Source organism: Photinus pyralis, unplaced genomic scaffold (assembly GCF_008802855.1).
Source record: "Photinus pyralis isolate 1611_PpyrPB1 unplaced genomic scaffold, Ppyr1.3 Ppyr1.4_LG7, whole genome shotgun sequence".
Classification (NCBI taxonomy): domain Eukaryota; kingdom Metazoa; phylum Arthropoda; class Insecta; order Coleoptera; family Lampyridae; genus Photinus; species Photinus pyralis.
In genome coordinates, this window is record NW_022170738.1 from 11,350,199 (window position 1) to 11,368,098 (window position 17,900).

General features: G+C 36.1%; 2 protein-coding genes across 4 annotated transcripts; one reads left to right on the forward strand and one right to left on the reverse strand.

Annotated features, from left to right (window-relative positions):
• The first annotated feature begins 5,801 nt into the window (after positions 1-5,801).
• LOC116177132 lies at positions 5,802-7,767 on the forward strand. The gene is made up of 3 exons (XM_031496013.1): positions 5,802-5,906; positions 6,000-6,942; positions 6,989-7,767. The coding sequence occupies exons 2-3, from the start codon at positions 6,142-6,144 to the stop codon at positions 7,427-7,429; spliced, it is 1,242 nt and encodes a 413-aa protein (XP_031351873.1). The 5' UTR covers positions 5,802-5,906; positions 6,000-6,141; the 3' UTR covers positions 7,430-7,767.
• Positions 7,768-15,094: 7,327 nt separating this feature from the next.
• On the reverse strand, positions 15,095-17,088 carry LOC116177262 (probable histone-lysine N-methyltransferase CG1716). 3 transcript variants are annotated; one of them, XM_031496182.1, is made up of 4 exons: positions 16,642-17,088; positions 16,477-16,586; positions 15,380-16,421; positions 15,095-15,331 (listed from the first exon to the last, which is right to left on the reverse strand). In XM_031496182.1, coding segments are annotated over exons 2-4 (1,266 nt in total). In that variant the 5' UTR covers positions 16,479-16,586; positions 16,642-17,088; the 3' UTR covers positions 15,095-15,109. The 3 variants fall into 3 exon arrangements, with proteins under 3 accessions (XP_031352042.1, XP_031352043.1, XP_031352044.1); XM_031496183.1 differs by having other exon boundaries at positions 15,380-16,586; XM_031496184.1 differs by lacking the exon at positions 16,477-16,586 and having other exon boundaries at positions 16,587-17,088.
• Positions 17,089-17,900: the final 812 nt, after the last annotated feature.

A 17,900-nucleotide genomic window follows, 5' to 3' on the forward strand; every position in this document is an offset into this window, starting at 1 on the left:
GCAAAATCTGAGACCACTTGGTTGTCGTACGTAAAAGTGATGCAGGTTTATTTTCAAAAACAGCATCTCAGGAAATAATTTGTGGGGGGGGGGGGCTTTTAGACAGAGAAATTTGATGGCCGTCTGGCACACCTTCAAGGTATAGGCTACCTACTGCAAAAAATTCCAGGACGCTAGGACCATTCCCTAGAAGTAGTTCGAAACGGCAGAAGTGGGTCGGGACGGACGGACGGACAAAACGTAAACCAATAGCACATTTTTGTAATTCTTAAAAAATGCGCTAAAAAAATGTAACGTCAAGTTTTCATTTAGAAAATTCATTTTCGTTTCATTTAGAAAATTCATAGTTCTTACAATTTTTTATTTTATGTTAAATGAAATTATGAATCATGGTTCTGTTTCAGAAGTTATATATGAAATCTATAAAGCTAGCCTAAGTTTAAATTTAAAAATATAATAAAATTGTGCTCTCTCTCGTAATACTAATTATTTACAATTATCTTTGACTGTTTCTGTATATATTAGTATAAATAAAAATGTAATGTCATTAAATAGTAGATTAGGTAGACATTTATTACGATCTAGTTGTTAACCTTCAGTAGCTTAAATATTGGTCATTTGAATACTAGATCACTAATGGCGAATTTTTTAGATTTCAAAGATGTGGTCCTCACGCAAAGTTATGATGTATTCGGAGTGACTGAAACGTGGCTTACAAACAGAGTTCCTACTGATGCTGTAGAAATCCCTGATTACCGGTTTGTACGTTTAGATCGTGGTTCTGGCAGTCGTGGAGGTGGTGTAGGTATTTACTTAAAAAACTCTCTAAATTTTGCTGTCGTAGAAATACCATGTAAGTGTAATGCTCTAGAACAACTTTGGATCATCCTGAAATTACCTAAATGCAACTTAATTATTGGAGTTATCTACAGGAGGCAGGAATTTGCTTGCGATGAATTCTTTGACGCGCTTGAAGAAACCATTTCACATGTAATTGCGCTTGGTGATCACTTACTATATATGGGCGACTTTAACGTTGATCTTTTGAAGTTGTCGGATAACATGACCCAAAAATTGTTATGTATTTTGGAAGTATTTGGTCACCATCAGATAATAAATGAGCCGACCCGAGTAACAGGATCTAGCAGTACACTGATTGATCACATTGTAGTATCAAATGACATAGAAATTATTCAGTCAGGTGCATACAGCGTGCACGGCCTTTCTGATCATCATGTGGTATATTGTAAATATCCTGCGAACTACTCTAAAAAACATAGTCCTTTTTTTTACACGTACCGTGATTTTCATAATTTTGATTTAACTTCCTTTGATAATGACCTTAAGTCTATTAATTGGCAGCAATTGTTTATGTTATCCACTGTTGATGATAAAGTAGATTATTTAAATTATCATATCGTACAATTATTTGACAAGCATGCAGCACGTAAAACTGTCAGAATTAGCAAACCTCCAGCTCCGTGGCTGACTGATAACATTAAACTTTTGATTGAACTCAGAAAAAAAGCCTTTACAAAATTTAAAAAATCCAAATTACCTTCCCATTGGAATTATTATAAACAGTTACGTAATTTTACTACAACTGCCATTAGGTCTGAAAAAAAAGCATATATAGAGTCTCATCTTAATCAGAGTGTAAGTACGCGTACAAGTATTTGGAAAAGGTTAAAGCAAATAGGGCTATGCGAATCTTCACATAAACATGAAATACCACCTAATCTTTGTGATGTAAATAAAATCAATGAAGCATTTAATGAATTATCTAATACTACCCATGTGAATATTGACCACTTGATTGAATTCTACAATCTGAATACGCATAAATTGTTAGATGTTAAATTTAATTTTAATTTGATAACTGAAGCAGAGACGCTGAAGACTTTCTTATCTTTAAAATCAAATTCAATTGGCTGCGATCAAATCAGTCTGACAATGTGGAAATTATGCTTACCCTATTTGGCTTCGATCATAACGCACATCATTAACTGCTGTTTGAGTGAATCGACTTTTCCCAATGCTTGGAAGAACGCCATTGTGGTACCGCTACCTAAGATAAAGAATGCTCAAGATTTTAAGGACCTACGGCCAATTAGTATTCTTCCCTGCTTGTCAAAAGTTCTTGAAAAGATCATGGCTTCACAAATACAACACTTCTTAAACAGTGAGAAAATGTTACCTCCGATGCAGTCAGGTTTTCGTCCGGGGCATAGCTGTAATACGGCACTTGCATTTGTAACCGATACAATCTTATCTGCGATTGACAAAAATAACTTAACTATGCTGATATTATTAGATTATTCAAAAGCATTCGATAGAATTTCTCATAAATTGCTTACATCCATCCTTAATTACAATAGTTTCAGCACTTCGGCTGTGCACCTGATTGAAAGTTATATATCCAACCGCACTCAGTGTACTAGGCTTGATGGAAATGTGTCTACCTCTCTCTCTCTCTGTTATGGCGGGTGTACCACAGGGATCTGTCTTAGGACCATTGTTGTACATCATCTATACCAGCAAAATACAAGATTGTCTTAAACATTGTATGTATCACCTCTATGCGGATGACACGCAGTTATTCTATACATTTCCAGCTCATAAAATTGAGGATGCGAATAGCCTCATAAATTCTGATTTGCAAAGTTTAGTAAACACTTCTGAAATGCATGGTCTAAAACTTAATATTAACAAGTGCAGTGTCATGTTATTTGGTCGAAACAAAATCCGAAACAATAACATCTCGCAAGTTGCAATACAAATTAAAGACAGTTTGCTTCCTGTAGTGTACAGTGTCAGAAATCTAGGTGTTGTGGTAGATAATCAACTTCGTTTTAAAAGTCACGTGTCAGGACTCCTTCGAAAAGCCTATCTTAATCTAAAAATGATCTTTAATTTAAGGCATAGCCTCAATCGTAAGATTAAGGTAATGCTTTGCGAATCCTTAGTTCTATCACATTTTAATATATATACGGCCCATGCCTGGACGCAAGTGACGTCAAACGAGTGCAACGCATGCAAAACTCTTGTCTTAGGCTCATCTTTGGTCTAAAAAGATATGAGCATGTTAGTAATAAGTTAAGTGAGGTTAAATGGCTTAACATGTCAAATCGTAGAGTGTTACACGCAGCATGCCTCTTATACAACATCATTTCCACGAAAACACCAGATTACCTATACAGCAAAATTAAATTTAGGCATAATGTCAATATTAGAAACAAAAACTTCACTTCTTTACCAAGTCATAATACCAGTATTTTTCAAAGATGTTTCACTTACAATGCTTCAAAAATTTATAATTCCTATTACAACGTTTTCACTGATTCAAAGTTTTCTTCTCTAAAATCTTTTAAAAAAGCAATGTATACCTTACTTATGGATAGACAGCGGAGTACTTGAAACTGTTGAGTCACTTAAAGTTTGGCACAAACCCAAATTATGCAATTCTGCCATTTGTGGTCGAGTATTAAAAGCTCGATAGAATGGGGTTAAGTGGTAGAACAGACAGTGTGGTACCCTCTTGGGTGCCCACCAGTCTGAACTTTCGCCCCTTTGAGCTAACATGCTTTTTTTTTATATTTTTTTTTTATTCATTAGAATATGTAATATCATGTTTAGCTCAATAAATGCCTATTATTATTATTATTATTATATAATAGAGTAGGTATACTGATTAATTAAAAATACAGCAAAAAATAAAATAATAGTATATTAAGTAACAAGGGATTAAAAAGAGTTTTTGTTCCTGAAAGAATGCTTTAATATTCTTGAGGGAAAAAAAACTAGTTTAATCCAGTGTTACTTATACTATTTTTTCCAATACCGACCGATCTTAATCCATTTCAAAATTAATATGCTATAAAAACTATGAAAAAGTAAGGTAGGCTTTTAGGGCCGGTTGCACAAACGCAGTTTAAACTTCGTTTAAATTAACGCAATGGATTAAGACATATGATTAGTGGAAATTTGACAAAACGTCAAATTTAGTTAGTTTGTGTAAAACATTGCATGCGCATGCTTCCAAAGTTTGTGGTTGTAGATTGTGACAATTATGGATATTGGAGGTAGTTGCAGCTTGCAGATCAGAGAAATTTTTAAAAATGAACGTAGACTACATAGAAGTTGGAGAATCGATGCTGGTAGTTAGTATTCCAGACACAAAAACTAAAAGTCAACAGTTTTTACCATTGTTGAGGCGGAGAAGAACTCAGTTATTTGGCATTATATAGGAAGAGCTGGATGTACACTAAGGCCCTTTCTAAATTGTGCTTTTCATATTACCTGTTCTGAAAATAAAGAAAATGAATACTTTCTAAATGTTTTACAAGAAAACAAGAATGAGGGATTAAAACTTTTTATGCATCAAAGGCATTAAGGCGATATTTATGCCGAGGGCGACAGAGCCCGAGGGCCTCCGGCCCGAGGGATTGTAAGTCGCCCGAGGGTTAAATATTGAGTAATGCCTGAGGTGCATACAACATTTTATTTTTCATCGTTACAAAGAATGCATTTCCAATATCAAATGTCATGATTATTGTTTGCCCAACATTAAAGTGCTTCATACGAATCAAGTTCCATCTTTTTTATTACATAATATAACTCCGTCAATCAATTTGACAGGTCGTTTGAGGGCATAATGAGATGACAATCCATTATGCCCTGTCATTATGCCCTTGGGCGTAATAGACTGCTTCATATATCACATATGACAGATATAATTGACATATAATAGGCAAATGAAAAATAATAGTATATTACATACCGCGGGACTGAAGTAGTACTTTTAATCCCGAAAGTAAAGTTTATGGCCGGACCGAAGGGAGGGCCATAATTTACCTGAGGGATTAAGACCACTACTTCAGTGGCAAGGTATATACGATATTTTTCGTACTTCCGAAACTGAAACACTTAATATGTATGGAGTTAGAGAACGAGTTCTTTCAAAAAATAGCTTCTTAACAAGTTACCATAGGAACGTTGCGTTGGTACGACAATCCCTATGCTATGGTAACAAAAATAATTTGGAAACTGTCGTTGCTAGTGTCATAATTTTGGTGGTGGGCGACAAAGGTGTATTTAATATTGATAACAAGCAGCCAAAGTACTTGACTTTGGACTTTTTAGGTAATAAACTTGATTCTGCTTCTAATACCAATTGTAAAATTTCTTCATTGTTCCCGTTTGATTGACTTAATTTAAATGAGCGTTATTCACAAATTATTTACTTGTTCGTATGTTTTGTTACCATGTCAACAAATGCTCAACATACTTTGATTTTATAATAAATTATTCTTCGACATCAAAACAAAACGTTACAATTAGAGTTATCAACTACACGAAAAAATAGCATGATCTACACCTAAGAAAAGTGAATTTCTATGCTCGTGCAAATTTGATCCACTCGTGAGCTGCGCTCACTCGTGAATTCAAACATTTACACTCACTAGAAAACTAACACTTTTCTAAATTTGTAGATCAATGTACTATTAATGATTCCATTTGTTGTTGTTCTGCAATTAGGTACGTAATAATCGAAGTAGGAGGTACATAGTTATCTGATAAACGATTTACAAGTTATTCTTTCATGATTTTCAGATGTCAAAAACACCTTATCGTGAAAAAAATAAAAATTGTCTACCCATCAGGTCATTTACAATTGTATAGTGTCATAGAGTAAACAATTTACTCTATGATAGTGTAGAACGAAAAAATTGAACTTGATTGCATGCTATTTTTATCTTTTTATCTCCTTGACACTCAGCGCGTAGTGTTTATGTGGACCAGTGGAACTCACGTTCTAAAACGGTACAGTACTCGTTGTCTATTTTTAGGGAAAGGAGCATTTATGATAATCGTAGTATCCCTACCGCACTTATCCGTACTATTAGGTAAGGTACCTATAATTCGTATTCTTATACGTTATTCCCATATACCCATACGTAACACTGTATTCTACCTTAACTAATACGATTTTTCCACAGCGTTGGTTTAGAACTCTAGACAGTCAAAAAAGCATCACTTTTGAATATCTATCTTTTAAACCGGATATACTAAATACATATTCATCAGGGACAATAAGGAAACGCTTACACTTTGGACAATTGTAGTCGCTACTGTTCAAAGATGCCCAAGATTAACCATACAATAGTTCTAAAAGAAAACCAACAAATGGTACTTCACGGATTTTTGAAGCAAGCCGGCGTTGGGAACTTTTCGCTATCACTATCACCGGGAGTAGAAGTCGGTGAAAATTTCGGTGGAATTATAATAAAAGCTGATGTAGTGTGGACCAGTGGAAATGAAGAATCAACGTCCCATTACATTCTAAAGTGCACTCCGCCAAGTGGAATTCTTCAAAGCATGATACCTGTGCAACGTTGCTTTCTAATTGAGATATATGTGTACTCGAAAATATTTCAAGAGTTTAATATAATTCAACGGGAGTATAACATTAGAACGCCTTTCGTTTGCGTCCCAGTTTACTACGCATCTTTGGCAACAGATCATGACGAAACGATAGTATTACAAAACGTAAAGTCGCTAAATTATCGGCATTACGATCGATCTCAACCTATGGATTACCCGCATTTGTTACTCGTGGTTAAGGAATACGCACGGTTGCATGCCTTGTCCTACGTGATAAGGCTCTACAAGCCAGACCTTTTCGAAGAATTTGCAAGAAATACTGAACACCACTTTTTCCAGGACTGGAGTTATGAAGCCATTGTGATGGTTACTCAACATCGAATGGGCCACGCTTCAAAGGCACTGGCGTCAATTGATGATACTGTTCTGTATGAAAAATTCTTACATTTTTCCCAAAACGTACGTTCCATTTTTACAAAGCTGCTCAACTCCAAAAAGAAGCACCGAGTGATTAGTCACATCGACTGCGGTATTCCAAATTTGTTGTTTAAGTATGATGTGAGTAAGTACCGGTATCGTGGGTACACTGATTGAGACGTTTTAGCCTACATCTGGTGATCTTTTGAGTACCTGCATACTCGATTGGCAACACACTCGTATGGACTCTCCGGCAGTAGATTTGGTTACGTTTATATTTTCCGCTGCCGACAAAGCTACTCGGGAACGTTACGATGAGTTAATAATGGAGTATCACAAGACGTTTTGTTCATTTTTGGTGGAATTTGGGTGTGATGGAAAAAAGTTGCTTCCGTTTGAAGATTTACAAGGAGAATTAAAGAAATTCGGTTTACTTGGTCTTATGATGGGAATCTTATTAATTTATGTTTATGCGACAGTCGACCAAAAGGTTCCGGATATACTCCATACCGAGTGCCCTAAGGAAGAATTTGGATTTTTGTACGATTTGCAAGACCGTTCCCAATTTGATATAAGGGTTCGGGAAGCAATTTGCGATTTTAATCGTTTCGGTTACAATTTTGAGTGAAATTTTAGGTTTCCCAATCATGGACAGGTTGACTAGTTTATAAACGACATTGTCATTAGAGCCCATATGCCGTATGAGGTCTTACTTAAAATTTTATTGTTAAAGCTTCGATAAACTTGCTGTTAAATTAGAAGTAGTGTGTGCCAAAGATGAGGATAAACTAAAAACTTTGCGTGAATCTAGTCGGGCGAATGCATAGCATAAGGTGTTATGCAATGCATATTTATATAATTAGTATAAGAAAAGTGTTCTTGATATATGATTGCGCACGTGGTAGGCTGTAGCAAAGAGTACCGTACTCGTTGGCGGTAGTAAGGTCAATAGACAACATGCGTTAACCCTGAAAACATAAATTAGAAAATGTACCGAGTGATTCATTAGAAATGAGGACAGTTTGAACTTCCGGCAAATCAAAAAAATTATGAACTGATGATCATTTATTTAATTGCAGTGGTGTATCATCATGCTTTCAGTAAATCGTTTACTTATTTATAATCTACAAATACTGCTTCTGTTTTACCACAAATTATAAACTAACACTAGACACAGTCACGTTTCTTACATATTTTAGTGTATCAACTCCAAAAATTATTCAAAATGGAAAAAGTAATAAACCGCAAATGGCACACAACAATTAACGGCGACACTGGTTTCTTAAATGACAGTCATGACAGAAAAAAATTACTAACGAAATTCAAACCGTCAATTTAATAATACAAAAAATACTAAAACCTTACGCGCGAAATTTAAACGACTAGCACTTCTAATGAATCACTCGGTACAAGACATCCCCATGATTTCTCCTTTCATATCATAATATACAAGATTACGACCACAGGGGGTCGATTTTTGGCCATACGTTTCCTTAAAACGTCTACGTATTCGTAAAGAAGCGTATATTTGCAATTTTTGACCATACGTTTATATTGCGTATACGTTCAATTGTATTCGTTTTTCTGCAAGCGGGTAAATGGCGTCGCAAACGCTCGTTTTGTGGGTTATGTAGGTATTGGTTAGTGTTGAAGTTTTGACTCTTGAGAGGTATCTACTTACAACAATGGATGAAGCTGTGAATGTGTTTGTAATAGACAATTTAGAGAATGCCGAACGCAATTATCGCCCGAATAGGAACCGTAATCCTTGCAACCCCATAGAAGTCTTAAATGAAGCACAATTTATCAAAATGTATCAGCTACTTTTTTCCCTGCTATTATATCGGGGTGTTCTTTAGCAAACTCCACAAGCCACCTTTTTTGGTTTTGCGTGGTATTGCACCCTCCCTTTGGCGTGTCCATCGTGTTTTGAGTATTCATGCTAATCAGTGCCTAAAATATTATTATTCCTTAATTTGAAATGACTGAGCAATATCTTCACCTAACCAGCTACATAAGCTCAAACCCAAACGTCAAATAGTCCGCTTTAGTTCTAATCACGCAACAAAGGCGACGTTGTCATATGCACTGTACGTTTCGGTTCCAAGCAAACGTATACGTTTTTAAAGTCTTCGCATCTAAGCGTATACGAATAGATGCGACTGGTTTCAAAAATCGACCCCCAGACGTTTAAAGTATAGAAATAACTGATTCTGGAATATTGCTTGTTGCTGTTTCCTGTGTGGTATAACTCTTACCATCATCGTCTTTACTGGAAATCGGTACAATTGGTATCTTAGTGACTACACGTTTCGCACTAACAATACTGCTCCCGGATTCTACTACACGACACATTGACCAAGACAGGGAAGGAGTGTCGCTTTCCTTTTGTAAGACCATATAACCCGCTTATAGATCCGATGTCTTGTTGAGCTGCCACATATTTCTTTACTGCAGGTGATTCAAGTAGTTCTGTGAAAATCGAAATCAAATGTGCTGACCCATAAGTACCAGGTGATGGTTTCATTTCGTATTTGTTTGCTTTAAAAATTGTAATGGGATTGACATGGTACAGCCGTAATTGATGTCCAATTAAAACAAGTTATAAATCAGCATATGCATGATGAAAGCGCATTGGTAATACAGAGATCAGTATTTTATTAGTAAAGTTTAAAATTATCGATCTCACAAGTAATTTAACTCAAAATAGTCTAGAGCATGCACATCTACACTATAGCAGAAAGCTTTTAGTGAAAATTTGAAGTCTCTAGCTATTGTAATTGCCGAAATCTCAGCCGGACAGCCAGCCAGCCAGCCATAACGAACATAATAACGTATTTTTTTTTCAAAAATGCTCTAAAAGTCATTTTTTCGTGTAGGTACCATAATTATGCACTTTTGCCGTTTATTAACGAGCTTCTAGCGAGTTCATAATATTACGGTGTCTGTCCGTCTGTCCGTTAGCACGATATTTCGAAAACGAATGGACCGATTACGATGAAATTTTGCAGGTAGATTCTTTATCAAATTTGTAGATCGGAGTTCGTAAATTGTCATTGTAGGCCAAAAAATAAGGAAGATCCTTTTGACACCTCCGTTAGTTAAGAATCGAATTGCAGCATGAAATTCAAAATTAGCATAGTTTTAGTCATGTAATATGCAATGCTATACCCAGGAGCTCGTTTGCTATATTTTTTATAGAGACATCGGTTAGGTTGAATTTATTGGAATTGTTAATGTTTTCACTATGTAGGCAAAATGTCTAATTTTTTCTTGTCGAAGCCGGACAGCCAGCCAGCCAGCTATAACGAATAGAATAGTGTATTTTTTTTTCAAAAATGCTCTAAAAAATGTGCCAGTGCCAACGAGGGATGGGAGCTTCTATTTGAGTAACCCTAATCTAAGTATACAAGTATTGCTTACATGATTTTAAAGCAGTCTCACACTGTCCCCCACAGTGAGGTAGCTGGGCAGGTATGAAGTGTCCGTTAAATTCATTCTGGAGCAAATAGTTTCAAGAATATAAGTATTTCATCTAATTTAATTAACTCATTATTTGAATAAGCTCAAAAACATATTTATTTATTTATTTGTTTATTTTTTTATTATCATTTCATCATTACATTACATATCAGTAATGGGGTCAGAAAGTAGCTCCTGTCTTAGTAGCAATAGGTATATAAATATATTAATACAGGGTCGCTGTCGATTATCGGGGAAAAGATACAAGATATCAAAAAAAGTGTTATACACAAGTTTTAAGGTTTTCAATGTCTGCTAATCAGGAATAATTTTAATTGTACAGTGTTGCTCATAACGGGGTCGCACATCAAAATTTCATTTTTTTAAATAAAACCCCCTGTGTATAATTCGATATTCAATTGTTCTCTCAATTTTAAGCAACATTTGTAAGAAGCATAATGTACTTAAACCCAATGGTTTCCGCGTTATCGAGTTTTGAAGATACATTTCGAGTTTGATCATTCTGTATGGACCGTATTAATCTACTCCCACTGCTAACGATGGCTTTGCGCGTTTTCAGGAAGTTTTCTAATAACACCTGACAGTTAATACCCCATTTATCTCCCAAGACAAGGTGGAAGCTGAATCGTCTTTGTCATCAGCTGCGTCAGGAACTACATAAGGCTGCGGATCAGCCTCCACTGGAGCATTTGACTCCGTAGTTACGCTGCCGACGTTCTCTTCACTTGGCAGATTGTATAGATGGTCCGCATTATGATGACGTCTCTACTAATGCTGATAATCCGAGTATCCAATCGGAATCTTCTTCTGCGTCTGTTGTCTTTTTGTTTTGACACATCCACCATTACATTCAAATCGAAACTCATATGTGTCTTAGCCCAGGTTGCTTTCCATATCAGAGCTCATATGGTGTGCACTTGATTCCAGTCGGTGGATATCTATTTCTCAGATAAACGGCCTTGTTGAGGGCTTCTGCCCAAAAGCACTTGCTAATGTGTGCGTCAAAGAGCGAGCATTTTGCTTTTTCTATGATAGATCTGTTCATGCACTCGGAAATACCTTTTTACTGCGGACAATCTGCGTTGGTAGTCGGTTACACGATTCTATTTGCTTTCCAGAAATCTGGTGAACTCACCACCACAAAACTCGTTCCCTTTGTCTGTACACAAAACCTTCATATGATTGAACTTTTTGAAGCAGTTTAGGACCTCAGATTTTGATCGAAGAAAAAGCACAAATGCCATTCTCGAAAAAAATTTCTTTACATATATAACATACCCCAGCCTTTTTAATATACTTATCAATTGTTACTTGAATATTTTTGAGACACTCGTTATAAGTACACCCAATTAATAAAAAGTCGTCATTAATTTTGTAAAAACTAAAGGAATCGAATTCAATCCAATTTGTAATAGTATATTATATACCGCGGGACTGAAGTAGTACTTTTAATCCCGAAGGTAAAGTTTATAATTTACCTGAGGGATTAAGACCACTACTTCAGTCACAAGGAGTTAGAGAACGCGTTCTTTCAAAAAATCGCTGCTCAACAAGTTACCATAGGAACTGTCATTGCTAGTGTCATAATTTTGGTGGTGGGTGACAAAGGTGTATTTGATATTGGTAAAAAGCAGCCAAAGTAGGTAAAGAATTGATACCACCGAAATCCAAATAACTATATGAACAGCAGTACGATGCGTTTAAGAAGTAGTGCCGCATACAAAATGTGGATCAACCTACTGAAATTGCTTTTTTAGTAATTTCATCCTTCCGGGATTTTCGTAAAATTTTATCCCGGCGGGACAAAAAGTGACACTTCAGTACTTGTCATAATGGAGTGAAGTTGTCACTTTAGTCTTAGTCCAGTCAAATTAGCGCAATTTTGGACAAATAAAAACATTAATCGGTAAAGATCTGAATTTTGGTATACACATTTATTGGGACTTTCTATTGAACATACTAAAAGTCCCTGTCAAAATCTGTTGCGCTCGAGACGCCATCTTGGAAAAACGGTACACTTTTCCAGTTTTTTGCCCATGTCTCGGCAACTATTACTGATACGAAGAAATAGTTTACATGAAAAATATAGTTTACTAAATTCCCTATAAAAAAGAGTATTTACATTTTTTTTGTATCTCCCATACTTTAGCTGTAATCTCACGTTGAATGCGTCAGAAAGCGTTTAGGCCCCGCATCGTAGTTATAGGAAGGAGGCCGTCTTTTTTATGGCTACACCGAAAGCTGTAAAAGCACCAAAAAATGAACAGAATCGTCTTGCGATAAAGCATTCTAGCAATGACATAATGTTTCATGATACGACATCATGTTTTTTTTCAAAAAGGTAAGCGAAAATGATTAAAATTGTTGGGGCCACGAAATGATTTCTGAAGCTGGAGAACGCCGTTCTCTGCATACAACGTGCCTGCTAGTGAGAGATATTTAAACCGACATCGTTATCAGACCTGCAGAAAATACGCATACAAGGGTCAGCCGAATCTAACCGCACTGTTACCCCCTACGGCTGCAGCGGCGCAGCAACACACGTTTCGTATTAATCAGCAAGTTCAGAAGGTTTGTGGATATGAAAAATCTCCCGAACTGTGGAGTTGAAGGAGAGTCCACGATTTCCTTGACCCTGTTCGGTCACTGAAGGCTTCCAGTCCACACTCAGTGCTTAACTGCTCACATTGAAGATGAAAGTTCTATTGAGAGAGAGAGAGAGAGAGTTTTATGAGAAACCTTTAAACGTGTCTCATACCAAGCTTGAGTGCGACGACTTCTCATATATAAGAAATACTGGCACAGTTTTCAATAAATTTAATGATTTGTAAAAAGTTGTAAAAAAATATCTGCGCGCCTGTTTCGAGAGCTCAGGATACTTGATTCCCTATTCGATGTCGGATTATAGCTAAAGTATTGGACATACAAAAAAATGTTAATGTGCTTTTTTATGGGCAATTTAATAAACTATATTTTTTATCTGAGCTATTTTTCCGTGTCAATAATTGTTGCCGATATATAGGCAAGAAACTGAACAAGTGCTCCTTTTTTCCAAGATGGTGCCTCGAGCGCAACAGATTTTGACGGGGACTTTTAGTATGTCCAATGGGGAACACTAATGAACATGTTTACCAAAATTCAGATCTTTACCAATTAATGTTTTTATTTTTTCTTATTTGACTGGACTATACGAGCTTTAGGGTACGAGCTTTAGGGTTAATTTGTTGATAGCTAATTAATCATTAGTGAAAATTCCAAAATGCCCGCTTGTGTAGTGGCTCAATGGGGCAATTCTAATACAAAAACAAAAGGAACGGAAATAAAATACTTTCGATTTCGGAAAATTGAAGACTTTTCTCAAAAATGGATTGTTGCAAGTCGTCGTAATGACAAAATTAACAAAAATGGTGTTACAGTAAGTAAGTAAGTGGTCTTTCCGTTGCTGTTTAGTTCTATAGCCTGTATTTGTTCTGAACAGAGGAGAGATTCGATCTTTTGATAACGCATTAATTACATAATAGTTACTGAAAAAGCCGCACTTCATGTTTAGGGCCAATATTTTTGATTAGAGATCTCGAAATTCCAGAAATACCCGACGCGACGATCCCTACACAAATCAGTGTGATTTGTCGCTAATTTTGCTCTATATTCTGTGGTTTTGTTCGCACGTGACGGCACGCTAGATGCCCAAGAGCATACCATTGTAAGTGTATTGTGAGTAGCGATAAGAATCTTAGAAAATTGTTATCTGAGATAAGACAATTCCGCGTAAAATTTTGACACCTACGTGACTACAGGAGCGTCAGGAAACTGAGTTCTGATTGGTTATCATGTTGCCACGTCCCGTTAATTATATGAAATTCTTTTCGAATTTTGGAAGTAGGGAAGTTTTTCATTGACGTTGTTTGTTATCTACCGTTGCCGGACAACCATAGTTTTCTTAGGTAATAATATTGTGAAAACAACAGTTTTGTTAGCAGCTGATTTAAATGGGTTTTCTGGGATCTAGTCCCGAAGAGACTATCATCAAAGAAATTCCATGTCATAACTGTCTTTGTAAAGATAGTGTATATACAACTTCGTATTCAGAACTGTCAAACAAAATTATAAAGGTATAAGTGCACGTTTCCAGCGCATAAGTCAAGTTTAGAGTGACGTTTCTATCAATAAAAAAATCATTATTTATACACCAATTTCAGTGAGAAAAAGTCCAAACGCATTACCTCAATGCCCATACAATGCTTTTAATTAATATTCTATGACCATGTACTTTTTGACCAACTCAAAACCCTTATTTGTAGAACAATTTCATTTGTTTAGGGTTGTTTTTTATTTAATGTTTTTGTTTTAATTTCTTTAAAGTATTATTATTAGGTACATAAAATACATGCTATTAATTTTCTTAAGCTGATATACCGATACGATAGATCTCTAGCTTGTAGTGCCTCCAAACAAGTATATTTTATATGATCTAAAAAATTGACTTAGAGAAAACGGGAAGATGAGCTTGAATTGTAGGTCTTAAGATAATAAAAACTCGAGTAACATTCATCGACTGTACTACTTATCTGCGTCTCCCTGAGAGCCTTGAAAAGGAACAATGCTCTATAGTTCTACCATACACTGATTTCATTGTGTCAGAGACAACTTGCAATAGGTCAGTAATAATGTACAATGTCTCATTTACAGACCAATGTCAATCAATGAAACAGGAAACTGTGACATGTTCCAAAAGTATCTAAAGTAAACTACATTACTTGAAAAACAATAGAAAACAGACACAAAATTGATATTTTTCTACTGGAAACAGGACTTTGGGTCATACCTACCATTCAATTAACAGCAAGCGATTGAGACAATCTTCCCCACAGCCAACTTCACCCTTTTCAATTTCTTCATTCGTCAACATGCAATCGCAAACCATCTTTCTAGCTTCTTTACAAGTGACCCTTCCGGTCAGATACTGATTCTCTTTCAGATGTATGAATTGCTTTAATCTACCTTTAATTTCTTCAGCGCTACTTAAAACCTTATCAGCCTCCACCTCCTGTTCGTAATTGAGATTAAGATAATTCTATTACGTACACATACCTACCATTTCTAATTCGCTGGAACGCCGCCAACGTGACTTCACCTTCACAGGTTTAACTTCCGCTTCACTTTCCACAACTGGATTCGGAGGATTTGAGCCGTCCGTCGGTATATTATCATCGGCTTGACCGCTTTCGGAAAGGTCTGAATCGGTGCTGCCTTTTCCACCCTTACCTTCGTTTTTGTTTTGCGTCTGTTTTTCGCAAATTGATTTTATTCTACTAGAACGCCTTATTGAATTATCCAAGCTCATCAAAACGTCCATTAACTCCTTATCCGTCTTCTTCGCTCTAGGTTTGCTACTGGCCTCCTTTTTAGGTTTGGACTCGAGTTTCGGTGTTGAAGAGGACTTTTTTCGTGCAGTACTTCTGCTTCTCGATGATTTTGAACTCTTAGAACTTCGACTTTTACTCTTTGGTTTTTTCTCAGACTTCATATTCTCAGAAGTTTCATCCTTGATGCCCGTAGAAGGTGCGAATTCGATAACAACTTCGGATTCGACTTCTTGTTCACTAGCTACAGGTATAATCTCTGCAGGAACACATTCACCGGTGAATGTTTGCGCATTATCATTAAAAATATGATCAGACAACTCTATTTGTGTCGCATCCATCTCACATTTTACACCAACATCTCGATCAACATGCTTGGTGTCTCCTGTTACTACCAAGTTAGACAGTTGCGAAGATATATCTGTCGCTAGGCAATCGGCATCCGCTTTAGCTCGTATCTCAGTTATATGTATGGCCGGATCAGTAAATTGATCATCCATTTTCAGTCCCGATGAATTTATACAACTTACAGAGATTAGTTCTTCAAAATCGATATTTTCTGATTCATTGTGCTCGGGACAGTCTATACTTTGAGCTTCCTCTGGATTTTCTAAAAGAGATCGATATTTACCAAAGTTTTTGAGATTTGGCTTCTTTTCAAAGTTGATAAAATCGGTTTTCTGTGTATCAGTGCTTGTATCTGAACGACTTTTTCTGCTAGATTTTGAACCATTTGTGTTTTTCTTCTTTTTTGGTGCCATCTTCAAACTAATCCTAAAAGAAAACCATAATTCACCACATAAAAACACTGCAAAGAACAGCTGATAACATTTCTTCCGATTATTCACTTTACACAGGTACTACAAATTACTTTGGACTGGGAACAAAGTGTAATGTGGGCTAATACAAGCTGAAGATGGTAGGTCCAGTGTTGTTTACCTGTAGAAGAAATTAGAGGCTAGAGCTACCAGCTTAACCAAACCGTATGATATACTCTTTAGTTTCTCCTAATATTTAGTTGGCTAGTTATGTAATTGTAGTATCTGTTATGTTTAATTGAAAGTTGAAACGTTTCTTCCACTTTGCTCCCCTTAAAATGAAGCAAAGCATCAAACCACCCCCCAAACAACTGCCATCAACAACTTTTCTAAAGGCCGCTTTACATACTGCAATTCTTCATGCAAGACCATGCAATACACAATAAAACTTGCCCAGAAGCATGCGCGTTTGAGAAACAGCTGATTCATTTTGGCAATTCACTTGCAATTGCAGGTTAGCGGTCGCGCGCGATTTTTATTGCACTTGCACGTGATATTTTGGGGGAAAGTATTGACAACGCCAGGTTCTAGAATTCCCAAACGTTGAAACTAGACTTTGTTTACTATTACTACACAAATTGAAGCTGCGACTGCCTTTTTTCGATTAAAGTGTCTATTCATTTTTACTCAAAACGCATTCAGAATTATAACCTGATGAATTTTGAATAGAATAAAGCTTTTAGTTCAATTTTAAATGCGAATGTTGGTAACAAACTATTGCAAAAAGAAAATTGCCGCGTGTAAAACCAAAGTGCAATAATTATTGCATGTACAGTATTTTTGCAATTAAACTTGCTGCAACTGTATTGCACAAAGAATTGCAGTATGTAAAGCGGCCTTTATCTTGCTTTGCTTGGGCAAGTTGTATAAATAATATTGTTTTGTATGCAAATTGGCGCGTTCATAATTTTGAAAATATCTACAGGGCGCTCCGTCACGGTGGTTCTTCACTTGGTCTTATTTCTTGGTCTTGGTCTTTCGAATAAAATCAATACCCTCTTGAATAACATAACTGTAGTAACTAACTAACTGTACACAATTTTTATAGGACCGGAGCTATTTTTCTTGTATGAACCGCGCAATTTTAGAGATAAATCTAGTTGTTTTTGTGTCACCAACCTAGTGAAATGGATCGGCGACAATTACGATGTTGATCGAGGGACGCACTGATTATCTTTTTTTAAAAATAAATCTTAGTTATTCTTGTAATTTTTATGTTTCTTCAAGCAATCAAAATTTAATTGTGATTTGAGGTTAGCAACTTTGTTGAGAAATCTGTTTTTCTTCTGTTGGCAGATATGTGGCAATTGAAATATGCAACATTGCATGCAATGCTTTGACCTTGCAATTTCTTTTTGCAAATTCTTGCGCGTGGTATTGCTTTATGTCAAGCGGGCTTAAAAGAATTGCATGCAATTTTGGTGAAAGCTATAGA